The sequence below is a fragment of the Girardinichthys multiradiatus genome, chromosome 1 (genome assembly GCF_021462225.1).
Source record: "Girardinichthys multiradiatus isolate DD_20200921_A chromosome 1, DD_fGirMul_XY1, whole genome shotgun sequence".
NCBI classification, from domain to species: domain Eukaryota; kingdom Metazoa; phylum Chordata; class Actinopteri; order Cyprinodontiformes; family Goodeidae; genus Girardinichthys; species Girardinichthys multiradiatus.
Genome location: NC_061794.1, coordinates 26,956,917 through 26,979,083, shown reverse-complemented (window position 1 = coordinate 26,979,083; position 22,167 = coordinate 26,956,917). Strand labels below are relative to the sequence as shown.

At 38.2% G+C, this 22,167-nt stretch overlaps 1 protein-coding gene across 6 annotated transcripts; it reads left to right on the top strand.

Annotated features, from left to right (window-relative positions):
- The first annotated feature begins 1,359 nt into the window (after positions 1-1,359).
- On the top strand, positions 1,360-20,356 carry tead3a (TEA domain family member 3 a). Of its 6 annotated transcripts, XM_047360971.1 has the most exons (14): positions 1,360-1,579; positions 7,244-7,486; positions 12,838-12,902; positions 13,071-13,133; positions 13,232-13,294; positions 15,238-15,249; positions 15,642-15,752; positions 16,604-16,647; positions 16,751-16,812; positions 16,897-17,030; positions 17,134-17,304; positions 17,565-17,705; positions 17,796-17,948; positions 18,721-20,356. In XM_047360971.1, the coding sequence occupies exons 2-14, from the start codon at positions 7,480-7,482 to the stop codon at positions 18,832-18,834; spliced, it is 1,140 nt and encodes a 379-aa protein (XP_047216927.1). In that variant the 5' UTR covers positions 1,360-1,579; positions 7,244-7,479; the 3' UTR covers positions 18,835-20,356. The 6 variants fall into 6 exon arrangements, with proteins under 6 accessions (XP_047216927.1, XP_047216955.1, XP_047216935.1 ...); XM_047360999.1 differs by lacking the exon at positions 13,071-13,133; XM_047360979.1 differs by lacking the exon at positions 15,238-15,249.
- Positions 20,357-22,167: the final 1,811 nt, after the last annotated feature.

Genomic DNA, 22,167 nt, shown 5'->3' with positions numbered 1-22,167 from the left:
TAGGTTATTTTTTTCTTTTTTAAGGGTTCAAGTTTTTCTTTACTTTGACTGCTTTTCCACCCATTTTGTGCCCAGTTGTTGTGCCTGATCATGACAGCAGTGCATTTATCTTAAAATAATCAGAAGTAAGTAGTTATGAGACAAAATAATTGTGAAAAGCACAACAAAACCACACACACTAAAAAAAAAATTATAGCTATTGAGCTATGAAGCTAAAGGTCCAAATACAGGACCTGAGAACTGACCAATCAGTCAGTAGAACTTCTACTGTATGCCATTGGGAATCTTTGGGAATCAAATTGTTGGTGCAGAGAAATAGTATGTCATTTGTGAAATGTGTGATTTCTTATTCATAATATAAATCAAAAAATATAATTTTTTTAATGCCTTTAACCATTTCCAAACCCAGAATTATATTTTTGTTCATTTAAAATGTACATACATTAAAGTTTTAAACAACTTGACAAACATATGCGTTGTAAAAATATAAACAAAAATCTTAACAATATCTTTACACCTTAACAGTTATAACTTATTGCTATTATTTTTGCTGCTTGGGTCACTTTTATACACAATGTTTGTAAATAAATCTCAACAAATAATTATGTATTTGCTGTGTTGCTTGTAAGAATAACCATTTAAACTTGGCCCGTTTCTCTAGTAAAACTAAAGGAATGGAGGTAGGTCACAAGGAAGGAAGGAAGGAATGACACAAGGGAAGTATGATAAAAGGAAAGGAAGAATGAAGGAGATGGAAAGTAGGAAGGAAATGAGGGGGAGGGGTAACAAGAAATGAGGAAGGGAAGGAGGGAGGGGGAGGAAGAACACCACCATTCAGACAATGGAATTAGGAAAAAAGCATGAAAAATACAATTATTTTTCGTACTCTTATTTTCTTTTCCCACACTGATTCAAACCAACAAAATTCCTAAATCAGATTCCATACTTTTCTAGACTGCGTAGGAACTTTGTCCAAGGTACCACTGCTTTATCAACTAATATGAGGTGACTGATCAGACTGTCAATCAAAACTCGTTCTCCTAAACCGTCAGTTTAAGAGATTTATTTTTTGTTCTCTAGTTAACTGTAAAACAAATTCTGTTAAATATACAATACTCCAATGCTAAGTCGTGGACAATATAAAACAGTGTTTCTGTTTGTGACTTGTGGATAATAAGCTCAATAAAAAAATGGACCCCAGAATGAAATTCTACTTAAGGCCCCTCTCTAATGCGCTTTCACTGAAGCAGCAGATTTACTGGGTAAACGCTACTTTTAAACAGCAGTCTCTCTCCGCAGAACTCGTCTCTGATCAGGGAGTCTCCCATTCCGTCAAGGGAGGAGTTTGCTCTGGAAGCCACAAAACTTTTGCGTGTGGTGTGTTTCGACGCCACGCCTCTGCGCGTTTTCTTCCGAGCGCTGATTCCATACCAATTTCATAATTTGCATTCCACCGTTTTCTTTCTGTCAAACACTAGTGTTTTTACTGTTTAAATTTCGGAGCAAGGGTTGTTCAGAAACAGGGTTCTACCTAGAGAAGTTCGTCCCTGTGAAAACAGAGCTGGGAAGCCGTTGTGAGGTGAGTGTAGCTCCCAGATCCTTCTTTGTTGTGTGCAGCAACTTTTTCATACCGCAGCAGCAGCTGCTTCGCTTCGTGTATGCTGGAAGTTTTGGGATATTTGACATATTTTGCATTTTCCCGCGGCGGATTTGCTGAATCAGAATTCCGTGTGTTTAGCTGACAGTTTATCGGTATTCGGTTAGCCACTAGTGCCGTAACTAATCATTTTATACGTGTTCAGGACTTAGTTGGCAGTTTGTTACGGTTTGATTAGCTTCCAAGCTAACAAACTAGCATAGCATTTCGAAAGACTTAGTAACTTAAGCTTACTCAAATAAAAAACTAACAGTGACATTTGCTGCACTAAAACATAATTATGGCTTTTTTTTTAGGGCAGATGTAATATGTATGTTTTCTTCCTCTGAGTGTTGCCAACTCACATCTAGCTACACGGCTTTATTTTCCCTCTACATGCTAGCTACTCTTGTTGGAAAAGTTTCGCTACTATGTGAGTGTAAAGCCAGAACAGAAACTGCGCTTCCCAACTTAGTCATTTACATTTTATTTTCTTTCTGTGATCTCTGGGTAATACAGGCTTGATCAGTTTCTACAAAGGTTTGCTGTGGCGGTGAAGTTGCCGATTAAATCTGTGATGAAACGGCGCTTGAGCAATCATGTCCCCCGCTGCTTCCATTGGTGCAGGAGGCAGCCCTAGCATGTGTCCTTTCAGAGTTTGCTGAGCTCATAGTTTTATTTAGCTCGGTGCTTTACTGGCTCCTAGACGCACTGAACAGCTGACCTTTTGGCCCCGGGAGCTATAATGAAAACGGCAGAGCCACATGTGCCTCCCAGGCCATAATGCACAACATTCATTTTCACTGCTTTTTAGATTCTCGAGCTGTAATGCTTCAGATCAGTGGATTTAGTGGATGAAGAAGTTGTTGTAAAATTAATCATTGTTGATGATGCACTGATTTCTGGTTTTCCTGGACGATACCGATTTCTGTTTGTCTTAAAAGCCTGACCATCCATTCCAATTTTTTTTTTGTTCCTATGGAATAAATCACACTAAAGAAAAAATGTGTGTATTTGATTCTTTCATAGAGGTAGCAACATTGAATCAAACTGGGAAAAAATGTAAAGATTATTCCAAGTTATGCATCAAAGCATGTCCCCACCCTCATCTGATTTTTATTAAACTCAAAAACCATTCATACTGTTAGTTGATTTGTCTATTGACCAAAGGAGGGGGAGCTCTTAGTTTGAGTTATGTCAGGAATAGGAAAAAAACAGATGTTTCCAGCCAGTCACTGATCAGAGACAATCAAGGCAAAATTGACTGATTCTGAGCTTTGGCTGATTGGTTAGTGCATCTCCAAAGTTTATAAGTAGTTTTGTGCTTGATTCACACAATGGTAAACTTGGCTAAAACTAATTTAAGCAATAACTGCTCAGTAAAAAACAAACAAATTGAAGTACTGTTCTGTTTAAAGTCAGACAAGCATTACTTAATCAACAGGTGAAAAATGGGGTAAAGCTGCTAATCTCTGGCCAAAGTTTATCGTGAGAAAATTGTTCCAATTTTGATCACTGGAAGTTTAACTTGTGGGAACACTAGGGTAAAATGAGAAATGCAAACAAGGACATATGTATGTGTGACTGATTTGTTGAAATTTTTCTATAACTTGCCAAAAAATCTCAACATTATTGGAGAATGTTTATTTGCTGTTGTGTGTGTGTGTATAAATAAATTGTCATTTATAATAAATTTGAATATGCGTCCCGATTAGGCTTGCTTATCAGATTAAAGGTACGTTTTGAAAATAACAACCGTTAAACATACTTTTCATTAAGTACACATTTCTGTATTAAAAATGTTTTTATGGGTCAGATGTAATATTCATTAGCTGTAAGCAGATGATCATAGTCAGAAATGAAGGCTCGGAAACATAAGTCTGTGTGTAATTAATCTAAGTACTTAGTGAACTGAGTTACTGAAATAAAAGATGTTTCAATAAAACTCTCATATAAAGACACTAATATTAGCCTTGCAGAGTGTTGATTCACTGCTACAAGAAGCTTAATATTAGGCCCAAACTCATCTATTAGCTTAAAGAAGCATCTTCAGAACTACTAATGTATAACACAATAAAACTTTCAATGCATTCACTTTTGTTCAACCCTCTCAGCTGCAACTGAATCTAGGAGGACTGTAAGCACAGTGCATAGTATAAGCTCACCACAGCAGGGGAAGTTCAGAGACCACACTGATGCTCTGTGGTGCTTTTGTGGTAGGGATCATTTTTGCCACAATTTGGAAAACATAGCTTTCACATTGTAAATGTGTGTGTGTGTGTTCAAAGAAGACTTGGGGCATTCATAACAATGACAAGAGAGTTTCATTTCCATTCTTTTAATTTACTGGCTTTTGAGATGTTATGTGGGCATACTCAGGTTTCTCTATGAATAGCTAAATAAAATATCTGGTTTTATTGTTATTTAGTATTTGTGAGATTACTTATTTGTCTTAATATCTAATATCATTAACTAGGTCAGTTGATCTTAACTTAGTGGGGAAACATTGTTAATACATCTGCAAGCTCCGAATAATATAATAAAGCAGTACTGAGAGGTTATTCTCAACTTGTTTTGCTTGTCAGGTCGTTGAATCTGGATAAATGGTAAATGGACTGAACTTATATAGCGCCTTTCCAGTCATACAGACCGCTCAAAGTGCTTTACACTAGAGCCACATTCACCCAATTGCACTCACTAACGCTCACACATTCATACACCGATGCGCAGCTCGGTAGGCAACTTGAGGTTAAGTGCCTTGCCCAGGGGCTCATCGACATACAGCAGGAGGAAGCTGGAATCGAACCTTCCGATTGCAAGACGACTACTCTTCCTACTGAGCCACAGTCGCCAGATACCCAGCTCTATTACTACTCGCCATGGAAGTTCTAAACACTTTTAGATGAAACAGAGTTTACTCATAGTGAAGTTTGAAAATATTTCTAGACACAAGACAACAGCCTCAAAGTTGGTCTTTAATTTGTCTATCTACCAAAGTGTCTTTTATTTGACTCAGCCCCTAACTTATGTAATGGTCAAAGGAGGTCATCAAAGAGGAGAAAGCATTTTTGAAATTCTGTTTGCAAATCGTTGCTCTAATTGTTCCTGGAAATTTCTGCTAATAAAGACACAGCAGATAAAATTCAGAGGTACACTATGGTTGCATGATATTAGAAAATCATGCATTAACGATGTAAAATCTATCGAACTCTAAAGATTCATCCAACAATTTAAATATATTTTCGGCATAAAAAATATGTATTTATGACACTTGGAATATATGATCCCACAAATATCACATTCCATACAGCTGTTGGGATATTAGGACAGAAGGAATCTAGCAAAAATAACATGATTTTAGGACAGTGTCTCCCACCCATTGCATGACGCTGTTGTAAAACCAGAGAGCTCCTTCAGTGACCGACTGCTTAAAGACTTCTGACCTGCCTGTCACCAGTCAGGTCCAATCAAGCCAAAAAAAAAATCCAGTCAACAGCTTATTTCTTAGTGCATCTCTAAGTAAAACATATACCGTCGTTGGCACAGATGTTGCACCAAATAAGCCGAGATTGATCAAAATAGTCATTAACTAATTTGAGAAAATATTGGCAGATTAGTCATCTAGCCAAAGCAAACATTAGTTGAAACACGAGTTACATAAAATTTAGAATAAGTTAAATCATACTTGGTCAGAAACCCAACAGAACCGACATCCATTGCATGCATGCTCCTGAGTCTGTGTGATTGAATTGTTTGAAAGAGGCGTGTTGAATATAGTAGCAGTGTAGAGTTCAATTACTGTTGTCATTCATTCTGTAAAGAAACAGGTGTCAGTTATTGTTCAGAAGAATAGTGTACTTTGATTAAGACGATGACTGGAGAGGGAAAAACGTAAAAAGAACTGCAGAAATGATAGCCTGCTCAGCTAAAATAATCTCCAGTGCTTTAAAATGAAAAGAAATCCGTAGATACGTGGAAGAAAACAAAAGACTACCATTCAAATGGATCAAAGAACAGCCAGAATGGCAAATGATCAGCTCCAGGGTGATCAAAGAAAGTCTGAAGTTAATGATGAGTACTGTGACAATTAGAAGACTCCTCTGTGAAGCTAATCTACCAGCAAGAAACTCCAAGATGTGCTGAAGAGGATTTAATTTGTCAAAGAACATTCTGTTGACTGATAGAAGTCAGATTGTTCTTTTTGGGTCCAAGGACCACAGTTTGTCAGACGACCCCCAAACACTGACCTGAGGCCACAGTCCACTCTGAAGACACTAAGGTATGGTGGTTCAAGCATCATGATATGAGGATGTTTCTCTTACTATGGTGTCAGGCCTATTTATCGCATACAAGGGATCATGGATCAGTCTGCATAATCAAAATACTTGAAGAGTTAATATTGCCTTATGCCAAAGAGGAAATTCCCTTTTTAAAATGGGTGTTTTAACAAGATAACATACCAGTAAACGAGCAGCACCTTGGTTCCAGACTAGCAAAATCAAAGTTCTGGAGTGGCCAGCCCGATCCCCGGACATTAATCTGGTTGAAGACTTGTTGGCTGAGGTTGTGGAATGTCAAATCATCCTGGCCTGGAATACCTGCTCACTGGAGCCAGAAGTTGGTCGACTCCATGCAACATAGACGTGAAGCAGTTCTCAGAAACACTGGTTCTACAACTAAACATAGTTTTTTTTTTTTTTCAGTTTATACAGTAAATATTCAAGTTTCTAAAGAAAACTGCAGACACTGTTATTTTGTGGAAAAGCCCAATGTTCATCTTTCTTTGTTTTCTGTGATGTTATTAAAAGACGGATACATTTTTCTTCATGGTTTGATTTAGAATATAATGTGCAGTGTTCCCTGTGCATGGAAATACAAACTCATCTAAGGATTTTGAACTTTACTAACGGTTTTAAACAAACTATTATTTTATACACAACTGTAGATGTTGTTGAACCATGTACTGTTTGTTCATACAAAACCAAGCCACTGAGGGTGTTTTACTTATTAAACCTCATCAAATCTCAATCTGTTTTCTTAAATTTGTCAAGCTTGTTAGTGATTGCTTCTACTTTGAAATCATCATTAAATGCAGTTGGTGCACAAACTGGTTTTATAAATTTAGGATCTTTTTCGTCTCTTTCTGTAAAAGAATATTTTTTTTGTTTTTAGTTGTACGTACAACATTTCTAGTTTGTATATTCAGATTTATTTTAGTTTTTTTTTTTTTTTTCTTTGATTGTGTTTTGAAAGCATTCATGGACAATTACTTCTATTTCTGTAAACCTTGCTGATTGCGGGGCCTTTTAGTCAAAATCTTTCCACTACAGATATAATTACTTCTCTTTTCTCTGGTTTTGTGGTCTATGCTGGTCCGATGCTTTTTAATGTGGAAGAAACTCACTCTAAATTGTCTTTTTTTGTTTTGTTTGTTGTTTCAAGTGTTTATGATACCATTAGGTTTTGTTTGTACACCAATCATAAAATCACTTGTGACCATCATGCCAAATCCATCAGATCGTATTGCACTCAACATATTTTTAGCCCTTTTCTTTACCTAGAAAACTGAAGAAAATTTACATTGATATTTCATCTGCTGTGCTGTAGGTGAGTGTGTAGCTGGAACCGTCATCATTGCGTCGGAGTGGAGTTGCCGAAGCAGCCCTGATGGGGCGCAGGAGGAGAGTGGTAATGGAGAGGGACTGGCAGATGGGGCTGACCGTGGATTGGACGGTGACCCTGAAGGCGTGTGGAGTCCAGACATCGAGCAGAGCTTTCAAGAAGCGCTGGCTATCTACCCTCCATGCGGGAGGAGAAAGATCATACTTTCAGATGAGGGCAAGATGTATGGTGAGGAAATTTCTGTCCTAACATAATTATTGATGCTGAGCTATCTTTTCACTCTTCCGTGACTTAAATAGAATAGAATCTCCTATGTGCAAAACTGTTGGAAATGAGTGTTCCTTAATCTGGGTAACTTGGGTACTAAATAGTGGACAACTGGCTGGTTTCATGTGCCATTTTTATTCAAATAAACAGATTAGTTAATAAAATGGCCCAAGGACATAACGACTGAGACGGATGGAGTAGGGGTTCGAACCGGCAACCCACCGGTTATTCAACAATGATTTTGGCCCCCCAGCGCAGGTGCTAGATGCAGAGGAAGACTTTTTATTTTTAATTAGGGCAAAATTATTACAGACAAGTTAAAATCTTCTTAAAAACTGATGTTGTATTCCTTTCATTAGACACACTTTTCACAGTATCTTTAATTACAAAGTAAATAGGACCACATCCATCCAATAACTTCTACTCCAAAGCAGAACCAAATCCAATCATTGCTGAGAATAGTCAAAAAAAAAAAAAAAAAACCTTTCAATTGAGCCCAAAATAATTTAGAAACTGTATGACTCTTTTATTCAGACAAATATGCAAAACCCTGTTTAAGTTTTGGATCTGCAATGGTTTAAATATCCCTTTCCTACAGAACATCTGACTACTGTTTTTTTGTTTTTTTTTGCTCATATTTTGTGGAGCAGGAAAAAGATCAGCATATAATGTTTTGTGATTATAGTTTTTTTTTTAATTGTTTTTCGTTAATGTGGGCCCACATAACAAAAAGCTCCTTTTTCAACTAATTCTTGCACCAGTTCAGTGCGGCAAAGATGGGATCAGCCTGTGGTTTTACTGAGGTTTTAGGAAGCCCAGGTTGCTTTAATAGTGACACACTGCTCATACTCTGCGAGACAATATTACAGAGTCTTTATGGGGATTAGATCAAGCAAGTTTGCTGGCCAATCAAACACAGTGATACCATGGTTATTAAAACAGGTATTGCTATGTTTTTCAATGAGGGCTGGTGCCAAGTCCTGCTGGAAGCATGAAGTGCTGAGAAACATCCTGGTAGACGGCTACGGTGCTTTTGAAGCCGGTAACACTTAATGGATCAACAGATAAGATTGCTCCATAAATCCTCATTGACTATGTAAACTTTACGCTGGACCTCAGTCATATTACATTCTGTGTTTCTCCGTTCTTACTCAGGGATCTTGATTTCCACTGACATGGAAAATATACTTTTCTATGAACAAAGATTTTGAACCCCTTAGCAACCGTCCAATCCTTTCTCCTTAACCCATGTAAGACACTTCTGATGTTGTCTGGTTCAGAAGTGGCTTAACACAAGGAACGCAACAGTTGTACCCCATGTCCTGGGCATGTCTGTGTGTGGTGGCTCTTGAAGCTCTGGCTCCATTTGCAGTCCATGCCGTGTGAATCTCCCCAAATGTTTTTACAAGGCTTTGCTTCACAACCCTCTCAAAGCTTGAGTTAGCTCTGTTACTTGTGAACCTTTTTCCTTTCACCAAACTTTCCAGTAATATGGTTGAATACAGCCCTTTGTGAGGCTTACCCTCCTTGTGGGGAGTGTCTGTGTCTGTCAAGTCAGGAGTCTTCTACATTATTGTGCAAGTCATAACATTGGTCTTGTTTGGGTTTTCTTTCTTGGAAACAGAATTTGGTGTTTTGGCTGTAATCCATATTTAGCTAAATTAACAGAAATTAGAGCATGAGCAACATTTTGACTCTGTGTGTAATAAATCTATATAATAAAGGACAATCACTGTTTGGTTTTAAGTACTAAAACAAATGAACTATTCAACGATGGTCTGACCTATCAAGGTGCACTTATACAGCTTCGTGTGTCTGGATACTGTCTCATTTTAAGCACACTTTGTTGGGTCATATCATGATAAAAAATTATTCTGTACTATATCAATGAAAATGTAAAGATTTCTAACATCTAGCTCTCTTTGTTCCTAGTAGTTTCGTCCACTTTTGCATTAATGTTTTAATCCTGTTCTTTGCCTGCAAGTTGCTCTAGATTTGAAACAAAAATATTAAAACAGAAAATTATTTTAAAATAATAATCAGTCGCTTTATGTAATCCAAAACTGACCTTCCTTCGGACCTTAGGAGGTCCTAATTTTAGACCCTGTTTGTTTTCTGCTTCTCCCTTCGGCAAGGGTCTGTATCGATCAAGTCTGCACTTTAGAACCTTGTTCGTTACTGGCCCTTCTTGCAGAGACTTAGTTCGTGAGCAAGTGATCCACCTGCATGTATTTTGGGAGAGGATTATTTGGCTTTGGGGTCAGAGGGCAGCCAGCAGCAACAAGATCAAAAGATAGAGTGAGTCGACAAGTTGGGGCTAACACCCAAAGTGGCTTCTTGTTTTTGTTTATGCACTGGTGGCTTAAAGATTGGTTTACATTGGTCTGCATTATTTGGTTTTAATGCATGTTCATTGTAGTCTGATTATTTGTACTAGGGTCATCCAGGGGCCTCAGAAGAGCTTCGTGAAATAAAGCCTTCGTCTCACGTCTAAGAGTCCCATCATTGTTGATCGGCCATGAATTTATTGGCATTTTCATCAGTTTCAGCCTTTCATACATTAGTTGCATTCGCATGACGACGTGTTGTGAGGGGAAAATCCCACAATTGTATTGTATGTTTGTATGTTTCATGCACTGACGTTTTCAATGTTACAGCCACGTTCATATTAATAGAACAGCTTGTCGTTTAAACAGCTCAAAGGAGAGCAAAGGTAACACTGCTGCTTCTACTTCAAATATATATTTTTAAAAATTGAATCTTTAAAATGTGTCGGTTTTTAGTGTTTCAATTACATTCAGCAGTTTATAGTAATACAGGAAATTCCATTAGATTTTATATTTATAAATTAAAACCTGTGGCATCATATTCACTCAAGGCCGTTCAGACTGTACAGAAACTGTACATGATGGTAGTGTAAAAACCGTGTACTATTCTCACCCTATGTCTTCTGTTATTCTCTCACTGCTTTCAACTGTGTGGTGGAAGATGTACCAAAATTCAAGCAGTTTAAGCAAATGACAAAGAATCTGTGAGTTTCAGCTTGTTTTCACAAGTTAGTTTTCCTCCTTTTTTGGATCTTTATGGGATCTCTGTCTTCTAACCCTACACTAGTTGTAATTGAACTTCAGTGTCCAGGATGGCTTTGCTATCATTCATATCCGGCTATAGAGATCTCCTCTTAGACTGCAGTGTCAAGCATGCATTTTTACACTAAGAAGTTAAACAGGCTTTAAAGGGATACGGGGTGGACGTTCTGCCTATTTTAATGAAAACAATGCCATGAAAATAGCTCAAACATCAGGGTGATATGGGTGATATGTTGCAAAGGCAACTGGATCCCAGACTTGCTCAAGAAACATAACAGGATCAGACATCTTGAAAAATAATCAGCAGAAGCTGATTCAGTTGGGGAACTTCCTTCTGGGCCAGCACTCCTGCTCCCACTCCTTGTTTACTCCTACACCAGAAATGACGCAGTCAGAGTGGGAGGGGCAGTCTCAATGTAGTTATATCATGTTTATAACAAAAGTTGTTTATAATGGTGTCAGATTGCATCTCGTACATGAATTGTTAAGGATTCAAACAATTCAGATGGGTATGCCATACGCACTGTTTTCAAAGCAAGCAGAGTCTTTGCTTGTTGCTATTTGAGAAAATAGGTGAGACTAACATTTATTTAGAAGTAAACTATAAGAACAATAAATTATAATCAAGGAAGGATGTTATTGTAATATTCAGCTAAAGATGGATTGATCAGGCTCTTACTGGCTGATATCAATTTGCAGTTTTCTATGAGGCTGAACCTTACATTTTCCAAATATATATATAAATATATATATATTTTTTTCCAATCTGATACAAGATGAGTAAACCCAAGTGTGGGGAGTGTGGCCACTGGCCCACTGTACGTGTTTTAATTACAGTGTCCCTACTATTAGTTACTATAACTTTGGAATATCTCGAAGCTGCTAACCAGCCCATGTCTAGCCCTAACCAATAGTTCCAGTGGCTAGCAGACCTTTTGCTGTGTTACCCACATGCCACACAGCAGTGCTAATTGGTGAGTGTGCTCTAGATAACGGAGCTATGAAAGATGTGTAGTGTTGCCTCATCAGGGGAGATCATCACTTGCATAGATTCCCAGGAGTTAAATTCTAGTGGTCAATTCTACATCAGCCCCCTGTAAAATTAGTTTTTTTCTTTAAATCTTCATTTAATCTGAAGATGATGATGTTCTTTAAGTGGCAGCACAGTCTCAGATGAAGTGTGTGTGAAGAGTAGAATCAGGGGTAAGAATACAACTTTGAGGGGTTCCAGGGAGTTAGAATAAAAAGTCTTCCAGTCAAAAATCCTCCATGAATTCACTTTTGTTTCTGGGGCTTAGATTTCATGTCCTACTCGTCTCACTTTTCAGTTATACAGTCAACGCTTGTACTTCAGTTAGTTACTTTAAAAGAAAAGTCACTGGCCTTATTTGGAGAACTAGTGGGCAGCAGAGGACTGTGTCCCTATGTCTGAGGAGTTGGAGTGGTCTGCTTTGTCTGAGTCAGCCTCTTTTTGTGACTTTTTGGGGAATTTTTAATATTGCGGTAGCTTAACTGATGTGACTCATCCAAAGTCACTGAGGGGCTTCCCGGTAAGGCGCGGGGTGTTGCCGATGGATGTTACTACATACATGTGATCCACCATCACACCTCCAGTTAACCTCTTTGGAGCAGAGCGTCTTGCTCACCGGTTACGGTCAAAGACGAGCAAATCATCAGGACTGATTTGTAGGTGTTGAGACAGAGGAAGAAAGTGGTGAACAGGGAGACTACAGTCACCCCATGCAGACAGCCAATCCTTTGTTTTTTTCCAAACATGCATCTTATTTGTCATTTTTTTGAAGCTCTGCCAGCAGGGAAGGCTAAACCAGGCCCATTATGTTTAATTGGGAATATTGTTGAAGCCACAGATATGCAAAGACTGACAGATATTATAATTATGCAACGAGAGCTGGATTAGATCAACATGAGCCTCTGCTTTTTTTTAAGATAAATCTTACACTTAAAAGTGCAGCCACAGTAATGTTATACCGGTTTCTTTTTGTAAAACATCCAAGGGTTTATAACAAAATGATTACCTTTGTGTTTATTTATGAGTTGAAAAGTTGCTGGACATCGGCTCTGGAGGATTTGAGTTTGAGACCCTGATACACTGCATACATTTTCAAAGATTATGTAGAACTGAGATTCAAATACTTGATACTTTATTATAATGGGAAGATTGTACTCAGGTTCTTTTTGCTATCGCATTTCTTTACATTTTAGGTCGAAATGAGCTGATAGCTCGTTACATAAAGCTCCGAACTGGGAAGACGCGTACCCGCAAACAGGTATGTACAGATATTACTGGACAATTTGCATATTTCCAGCTGTATTTTTAGATATACACACAGATGTTTTTTTAGCTGTATATAAGAATGTATGTAGTTAATCTTGGTTGTTTTTAAATTGAAAGACACTCCTTTTTGTCTTCATGGGGGTAAACTTTGGCCCCAAAGGTATCTAGTCACATTCAAGTTTTGGCACGTAAGAGGGTACGTGAATACCAAGCAAGCATCAAGGTGGGTTCCCCTGCATCAACTCTCCCTATCCTCTGTAGTTACAGTCCTTCTTTTCCCCGTTTCTTCCCATCCTTTCCCTTTATACTGTCTTTCTTCAGGTCTCTAGTCACCTGCAAGTGTTGGCCAAGAGAAAGTCTCGTGAATTTCAGTCTAAGCTGAAGGTACACAGGCTCACTGATTTTGCAGTGCTAGCAGCTTTGTTCTGCATGTGGCTCAGATCTAACTAAAACCCATTTTATTGTAATGGGGTTTAGAAATGCTTGTTGCTGCTATTCAGTTGGTTGTTAAAGCTCCAACTGCACCTAGCAGATTGGTCATAGTTCACACCACATGGACTGTCACTGGTCAGCTCTTGCAAACCTTTTTCTCTTCTAACACTGCATGCTGTGAAATAGTGAAATACAGATTTTGACTAATTGATAATCAACTAATTTGTGTGACTGCATGTCAAATTCTTTTAGGTTCTGTGGCGACGCTGTGCTATCGCTGCCTTTGCTTTTAGCTGCATGAAAGTAAAGCCTTAACTTGGACTCACAGTATCTGTTAACGATGCATAAGTGAAGTCATGCTTTTTTTTGCATACAAAGTTTTTCTGTGTTTCATACGTCCTGTGTTTGCTTGCTGACCGTAGTTTAGGTTTGTTATTGTTGTCCATTGTAAAGTAATATCTTTGCTTGGTGGATTTTCTGGGATTAGATCTCGTGTTAAAAGGTTTTTGTTTATGCATGGGATTTTGCCAGCCTGCTCGTTTAGTTCAGGACATCTTTGGTATTTGGCAGAAAATTGCATGAAATTACTTTGCTTGGTTAGTTTATCTGTGTGCATAATAATGGATGCATAAAATGCATCCATGCCTGCAGACACACACACACACACACTTGCAGAGATGCTGTAACATTCCTCTCGCTGAGGGTTACACCTAAAGGAAAAAACCTGATGCAATAGGGATCTGTCTTCCTTTTCTCTCATGTATTTTTCTTTTCTTTCTTTACTTTTTTTTCCTGTTGTTTGACTCTTGAGCCTTCAGTATAGTATTGTCTACCATCAAAGTTGAATATATTTGTGGCATAAAAAATCATTTTGCTCTGATATGTTTGTTTTCTTTTAAAATAAAGGATTTTTAGTTTAGTCTCTGGTTGGGCTGCAACTAACGATTATTTTGGTAATCGGGCAATTTTGTTCGATTAATTGATTAATAATCGGATAACAAAAGGTGCTTAAAAGAATTTAAACCAGATCAAGCTGTCTCTTGAGGAGTTCTGGATAGAGCATAATCACAGACGACAAAGGTTTTTCATCGTCAATGCAAAATTTATATATTTTTTTTGTACAATTTTTGGCCTAATTGCTGCTCTGAGTGGATTGTTCTTTCAGCAAATGGCATGTTTTAGATACTGTGTTCTCCAGTTAACAATTATTTGATTACTAAATTAATAATCACAAATAATTGTTTTAGCTCTGCTGTCTGGTTGAGTCCAGTCTTAAACCTGTGTGTTAAATATTTTTGTCCTCTTTAGAGCATTTTGTGGTCGATCATTTACGGGTTGTTGGCACATTATTTCAACAATATTAGGGCTGCAACTGGCAATTATTTTGCTACTTGATAGAGCATATTTACAAACAAAGAAGGTTTTTCATCTTAAATGCAAAATGTTTGTATTTTTTGTACAATTTTGGTCTAATTGCTGCTGTGGGTGGGTTGTTCTTTCAGCAAATGGCATGTTTTAGATACTGTATACTCCAGTTAACAATTATTCCACTACTAAATTAGTTGGCCATTATTAAAATACTCGATTAATCTATTAATCATGATCAGATTAATTGTTTCAGCCTTAGTCAATATTATTATTAATAGTAGTAGTAGTAATTTTCGTACCCAAGGTTTCTGTTTAGCGTTGCTTTATTTCTGCCACGTTTTGGGCTCTTTGGGCAGAATATGAACTATTTCAAATCCCAGAGTTTGTGAAGAGTACAAAGGAATCCAGAGTGATAACTGCCCCAAATGAATTTCACAACAGGCAAAGAGTTTTTGTGTTGCCCAACATCTGTCCCCTACGTTTTGAGTGTACTAAATTGAATTTATTACATGTCTTTTTTGCCGTAGGCCATGAACTTGGTAAGTTTTGGTTACACAACTCCAGTTCTCTGCTTCAGGCTTTTGTTGTGCTGTGTGGCTGGCATTACATTATATTACTGGTAGCTCCAATTGCAGTTCTAGTGCAAAACTTAAAATCTCTGCTCATTGCTCTTTCGTTTTTAGTGGCTTTAGCTAAGTACTGGTGATGGATAGCTGTTCCAACTTGGTACACCTCCAGCTTTTGCTTTTTCTTGGCTGTGCTTTGCTGTCTTTCATGTCTTGTCCTATATAGTAAATGCACCATGCTGAATTGAAGTGAATGTTGGCTGGCCTACTGTATAAAATGACTTTACAATGTTACCCTACATTATAAGCGATGGGCTGTTTTTATCATTGTGTATTACTCTGTGTGTGTTTCTCATTTCATTTAGGATCAGGTATCCAAAGACAAGGCACTCCAGACGGTGGCCAACCTGTCGTCAGCTCAGATTGTTTCTACGAGTGTAATGAAACCTCAGACTCCCTTTCCTCCACCAGTCAGAGTGAGACACACACCAAGGGTGCTCCAACTAACAGGCCATCGGTCTATATTGCCAAATATTCATCATGATTGATTTTTGTTTTGATTTTGATTTTTTTATTCATGGTCACTGAACATTTAAAAAAAAAAAAAAAAACTGTGCATATTTGCCTTTCATTAGAGACCACTAGAGGGCAGTAAAAGTACTCAAACTAGAGTTATGTCCATTATTTCGATTTACTTTGTTCTACCAATAGATCTTATATTTATAAAAATCCCACATATGTAAATGAGTCTGGAGAAGTATGGAATTAGATTAAAGTCTTTTCCATGTTTTAATATGTTTAACTTTTTAAGTATTATAGATTTTGAAGTTGTCCAAAACAGAATGAGACCTCTGGAAATTAGAGTTTGGAAAAGGGTGGAATTTGAACATGAAATGTATGGAAGCCCTGGATAATATCAGCAAAATAAAGTGGTACAGAAACGGACTGATCCAAGATGTAGGATTATTTGTTTAATGAGGGGAGAACAGTTCAGTTTTTGTGTTTGTATGTAGCTTACCAGTGCCATTAACTAAGTCGTCCTGTTAAGTTTAATGAAAATTTCCCAGCTAATTATATTGGTTTAAATGAGAGGTGAAAGCTGTCTCTAACTTATCTGATCAGGCTTTGTTTGACTAAAACCTGAATGTCTTAACAACATGAACTCAATCTAGGAACGATACGTCTGCATTCAGTATCTGTTCCAGCAGATCATGGTCCCAGAACTCCTGATTGGAGCACCCTAAACAAAAACTAGACGCACTCATCTGATTTTTCTTTAGGTTTTCTTGGAAAACGCTCTGTGACTTAATTCTCCTTTGTTCCTCAGTACTGGCCCGGACCTGTTCCAGGACAGCCTGGACATTCTCAGGAGTAAGTATGTTGGTTTAGGTTGTAGGTTAGAAACTGGATGAGTATCTTCCTTTGAGTTGTTTTTAGCAGCAGCATCTCATTTTTTAATTTTTAATATTTCTAGCATCAAGCCCTTTGCACAGCCTCCGTACACTACACTACCAGCGCCTGTCCCTCCACCTATCAGTAAGACTCGAAATCCAATCCTTGATTTCAGTAATACATGTAGATACACCCAGGCACATTGTATCATGCTTAAATGTATGACAGGTTATGAGACGTTGCCGCCTCCTCGGCCCACAGCCATCGCCGCTCCTGTATGGCAAGATAGAACCATTGCTTCTGGAAAACTACGCCTGCTTGAGTACTCTGCTTTTATGGAGACTCAAAAAGACAGGGAGACGGTACTTATAGTAATTGAAAGAAATGACTAAATAGATGTGTACTATTTTGTCAAATAAATGCTGTTTCGTTCTTCTCGCTCACTTTCACATTCCTTCCCGGCAGTATAAACACCTTTTTGTTCACATTGGACCATCAAATCCAGGCTACAGCGACCCGGTTTTGGAGTCTATAGATGTGAGACAGATTTACGACAAGTTCTCGGAAAAGAAAGGAGGTCTGAAGGAGCTGTATGAAAAGGGGCCTCACAATTCGTTCTTTCTCGTCAAGTTTTGGGTTAGTGCATAAAGATGGTTATTCTCTCTGAGAATTAAGAGGATCATCAATGGTGATTACCTGACCCAGTCGGATAACATTTATGTTGGATGTCTTTAATGTTTTAACTGATCAAAAGTCAGAAAGAAATGCTGTGAAAAATCACACTAATCACGAGCCACATTTTACAGTGTAATAAATCAGCACCGTAGCTGTTATTATTCACGTTAGCAGCTTCTTGATTTAAGCTTTGCCATCTGTGGGTCACGTTCTTATTCCAGGCGGACCTAAGCGGTGACATTGAGGAGGGTTCTGGTGCCTTTTACGGAGTGAGCAGCCAGTACAGCGGTTCCGAAAACATCACCATCAGTGTTTCCACCAAGGTTTGCTCCTTCGGAAAACAGGTGGTGGAAAAGGTTGAGGTGAGATAATCAACTGTTGTTCCGCGGTATCGAAAGAACTTAAGATATGTGCTTTAGTACACGTTAACACGTGTGGATTTCCCCATGCAGACAGAATACGCTCGATTAGAAGGAGGAAAGTACATGTTCCGCATCCATCGTTCACCTATGTGTGAATATATGATCAACTTTATCCACAAACTCAAACATCTGCCAGAGAAATACATGATGAACAGTGTGCTCGAGAACTTCACTATTCTGCAGGTATTTTACTACGTTACCAAACTCTTCTAACAAAATTTGATTGTTTTCACATTTTTAGTATTTAGGATAAGATGTTTCTCTAAGATTTGCATAGTTAGTAGATTTTAAAATGGATTCTGACTAATCTGTTGGATAATTTGTCACCATCCTCTAAGTTGGATCTCTGTTGGTTTCATACAGGGGCTCTGCGCATCTTAGTCATACAGAGTCTTGGGTTTAATCATCTGAATCTTAGGCTTCAAAGTCTTAAATAGGTTAGAAATATTCCCTCCTAGATATTAAATTTCATTTCTACATTCATTGACGCATCATAAATTTGTGTATTTGTTTCCAATTGATTTGTTTTGTGAAACGTCCAAAAGAAATTTGCTTGTCAAACTAACCTAATGTTATTTGAGGAAATTAAATCAAAATGTTTTCCCTACTAGGGCTGATGGTCTTTTTATGATTAGTCTTTCGACTAACTTTGAGCTTCTTTTTACCTTTTTGTTAAACTGGAATAAGGGTTCATAAGTCAACTAAAGCCTGTTAGCAGCTTTTGATGCTGCCTGTAAAGGTTAAGTTTAGTTCAGTAAGTTAAGTGCAAAATCAATCACATACCAGAAGCAAAAGATGCCAAGATCATTTAAAATTATATTTCAGATAATAAGTTAAGTTGTAAAGTTAACCTACTTAAGTTGTTTTTTTAGTAATTTATGTATCTTGTATATTTACTGTTTACCATAAACTCGTGAGTCCTTATCATCCTGTTGCCCTTTTTGACTTTTGTCAGGTGGTGTCCAACAGAGAGACCCAGGAGACGCTGCTGTGCATTGCCTTCGTGTTCGAAGTGTCCACAAGCGAGCACGGAGCTCAGTACCATGTTTATCGCCTCGTCAATGACTAGCCGCACGTCTGGTGCAGAGACTCATCGGACTTTTGATACAACCGACTTTAAAACACTATTTCCAGCTCGGCACACAGAGCCCCAACTCCTTTTACTCTGAACACACTCGTTATTTTTATTCTTTTATTTTGTTTTAAATTAGACCAACCGTCACACCGTAGTCACATTTTTCGCTTGTTTGATGTCTACATTTTACAGTTGGTAAGCGAAGCACATCCCAGAATGCACCAGCGGTCATTGAAATGTTTGCTCAGTGCCTGTTTTGTTTGCTTTTAAATTAGAAACGCGATTAATTGACGCTGCAGGAAAGAAAACCAAAACTAGCTGGAATTTTGGTCAGGGACTTTTTCTTGCATGGTTAAAACATTTTAAACAATGGGATTAAAGCTGTGGTGAGGCATGTTTATATATCGTAGTAAAGACTGAAGTGAGACGAGTTTAAATATACTTTTCTAAACAAGTGATTTTAGTGAGTGTCATTGTAACCTGCCATGTTGGTGTTTTTTGTTATTTCTGTATCTTTGAAAGGTACAAATTCTGTTACGTGAAAATCATGGACTTTAATCAGTTTGATCAGAGATAGGATTATCTTATTGCAGAGAGTCTGCTTCGCCTCAGACAATAATGCACTACATGTAAAGATGTGCATGTCGTATTTATTTTTAAACACTATAATAATGTAAGGAGAGAGCAATATTATAGAAGCATTAGTTTGTCTTCAGTGATGCACACTGCGGAGGTAAAATTGACCAGAATATTGGCTTCAAACTGTTAGGAAATAACAAAATTCGAATTAGTTTCACACTTTTTATTGTTCAAATGTATTTTTATTTTTTTTAAAGGTTCATAAACAAAAGGCTATATTTACTCTGACTGTGTGGGCTTGCTGGAGTATTTCTACCTCCACCTGAGTTAAAGATAAGAATGTGCTAAGCTGAGGAGCACTGATGTATAGGATGTGTACACTACATTTGTATTGGTACTATGTTTAAGCCAAAACAATAACATGTGTTTTGTAAGGTATTTCTTTTTGTATTTCACCAACACAGTGAGAAAGCATGATAAATGACGGATGTATAGGTTGGATCTTGATGTATGGATGGTACAGACTACATTAACGTCACCCTCAGTGCATTGGGGTAGATTTTTACCTGTCAACACTAACGAACTATCCATCTGACACTTTTACCTTTTGTTAAATATTTAGTAAACTGGTACGCATGGCTTTCACCCTCTTTTTTTAAAATTTTTTATATACATCTCTATACATATATATTTGCTGGCTTGATTACCTATACTATTACAGGAGACTGATTCTGTTTTAAATAGATATGGCTAAAATTCAATTTTTATTGTGGCTTAGAAGAGAAGGGCTATGTTTTTTTCCTGTCTATGAATCACAATTTTAGAATAAAATCTGTGCCTTTTATGCTGTACCAGTAAATTCACGTCTGAGTCGGAAAGAGGAGACAAATTATCATTTTAAACGACTTTTTGAATAAAAATCTTAAATTAAGTTCTATATTCTGTTTAGTGTTCAGTGTTTGAAACCTCTATCTTGGCAGCAAAATGAATACTTGATATCAAATTGTCCAGGTTGGTATCCAGGCAAACCTCTTGATCACATTTTGTCACGTTAAAACCACATGGCTTTATGTACTTTATTGGATAGACGGATGTAAAATTTGTGTAGTAACATGATAGCGACAGACTGTTTTTACAGCTGGAAGGCTTTTGGGGCATGTCTTTCATTTTTTTCCTGTGTTTAGCTTGGCACATTTGACCACCCTACCTGTCCCTGCAGAACTAAAGGATCCCCACGGCATGATACCGCCAGCACTATGTTTCACCGTCAACATGGTGTGTTCAGGGTGATGTGCTATGTTAGTTTTCCCCCACATTAAGGCCAAAAAATCCAGGCTTTTTTTCATCTGAACAGTGCACCTTCGTCCTCTTGTGCCTCCTACATGGACTGTTGCCGCCCTTCGTTAATAGCCGAATTTGAGAAGGCGATTGATTTACATTTGTCCTCTGGAGAGATTTTCCCGCCAGCTGTGAGATCTGCAGCGCCTCCAGAGTTACCACGGACTTCTTGGCTGATTTTGTAATGCTTTATGTTGACGACCATGTCTCAGAAGTCTTGTAGTTATACAGGTCCTTCTCAAAATATTAGCATATTGTGATAAAGTTCATTATTTTCCATAATGTCATGATGAAAATTTAACATTCATATATTTTAGATTCATTGCACACTAACTGAAATATTTCATGTCTTTTATTGTCTTAATACGGATGATTTTGGCATACAGCTCATGAAAACCCAAAATTCCTATCTCACAAAATTAGCATATCATTAAAAGGGTCTCTAAACGAGCTATGAACCTAATCATCTGAATCAACGAGTTAACTCTAAACACCTGCAAAAGATTCCTGAGGCCTTTAAAACTCCCAGCCTGGTTCATCACTCAAAACCCCAATCATGTGTAAGACTGCCGACCTGACTGCTGTCCAGAAAGCCACTATTGACACCCTCAAGCAAGAGGGTAAGACACAGAAAGAAATTTCTGAACGAATAGGCTGTTCCCAGAGTGCTGTATCAAGGCACCTCAGTGGGAAGGAAAAAGTGTGGCAGAAAACGCTGCACAACGAGAAGAGGTGACCGGACCCTGAGGAAGATTGTGGAGAAGGGCCGATTCCAGACCTTGGGGGACCTGCGGAAGCAGTGGACTGAGTCTGAAGTAGAAACATCCAGAGCCACCGTGCACAGGCGTGTGCAGGAAATGGGCTACAGGTGCCGCATTCCCCAGGTCAAGCCACTTCTGAACCAGAAACAGCGGCAGAAGCGCCTGACCTGGGCTACAGAGAAGCAGCACTGGACTGTTGCTCAGTGGTCCAAAGTACTTTTTTCGGATGAAAGCAAATTCTGCATGTCATTCGGAAATTAAGGTGCCAGAGTCTGGAGGAAGACTGGGGAGAAGGAAATGCCAGAAGTCCAGTGTCAAGTACCCACAGTCAGTGATGGTCTGGGGTGCCGTGTCAGCTGCTGGTGTTGGTCCACTGTGTTTTATCAAGGGCAGGGTCAATGCAGCTAGCTATCAGGAGAGTTTGGAGCACTTCATGCTTCCATCTGCTGAAAAGCTTTATGGAGATGAAGATTTCATTTTTCAGCACGACCTGGCACCTGCTCACAGTGCCAAAACCACTGGTAAATGGTTTACTGACCATGGTATCACTGTGCTCAATTGGCCTGCCAACTCTCCTGACCTGAACCCCATAGAGAATCTGTGGGATATTGTGAAGAGAACGTTGAGAGACTCAAGACCCAACACTCTG

Excerpts from the sequence above, each read along its gene's own strand:
- tead3a (XM_047360971.1), top strand. Across the intron at positions 16,813-16,896 it reads GCCTGTCCCTCCACCTATCA|GTTATGAGACGTTGCCGCCT; the intron begins GTAAGACTCGAA and ends AATGTATGACAG. Across the intron at positions 17,949-18,720 it reads AGAACTTCACTATTCTGCAG|GTGGTGTCCAACAGAGAGAC; the intron begins GTATTTTACTAC and ends GACTTTTGTCAG.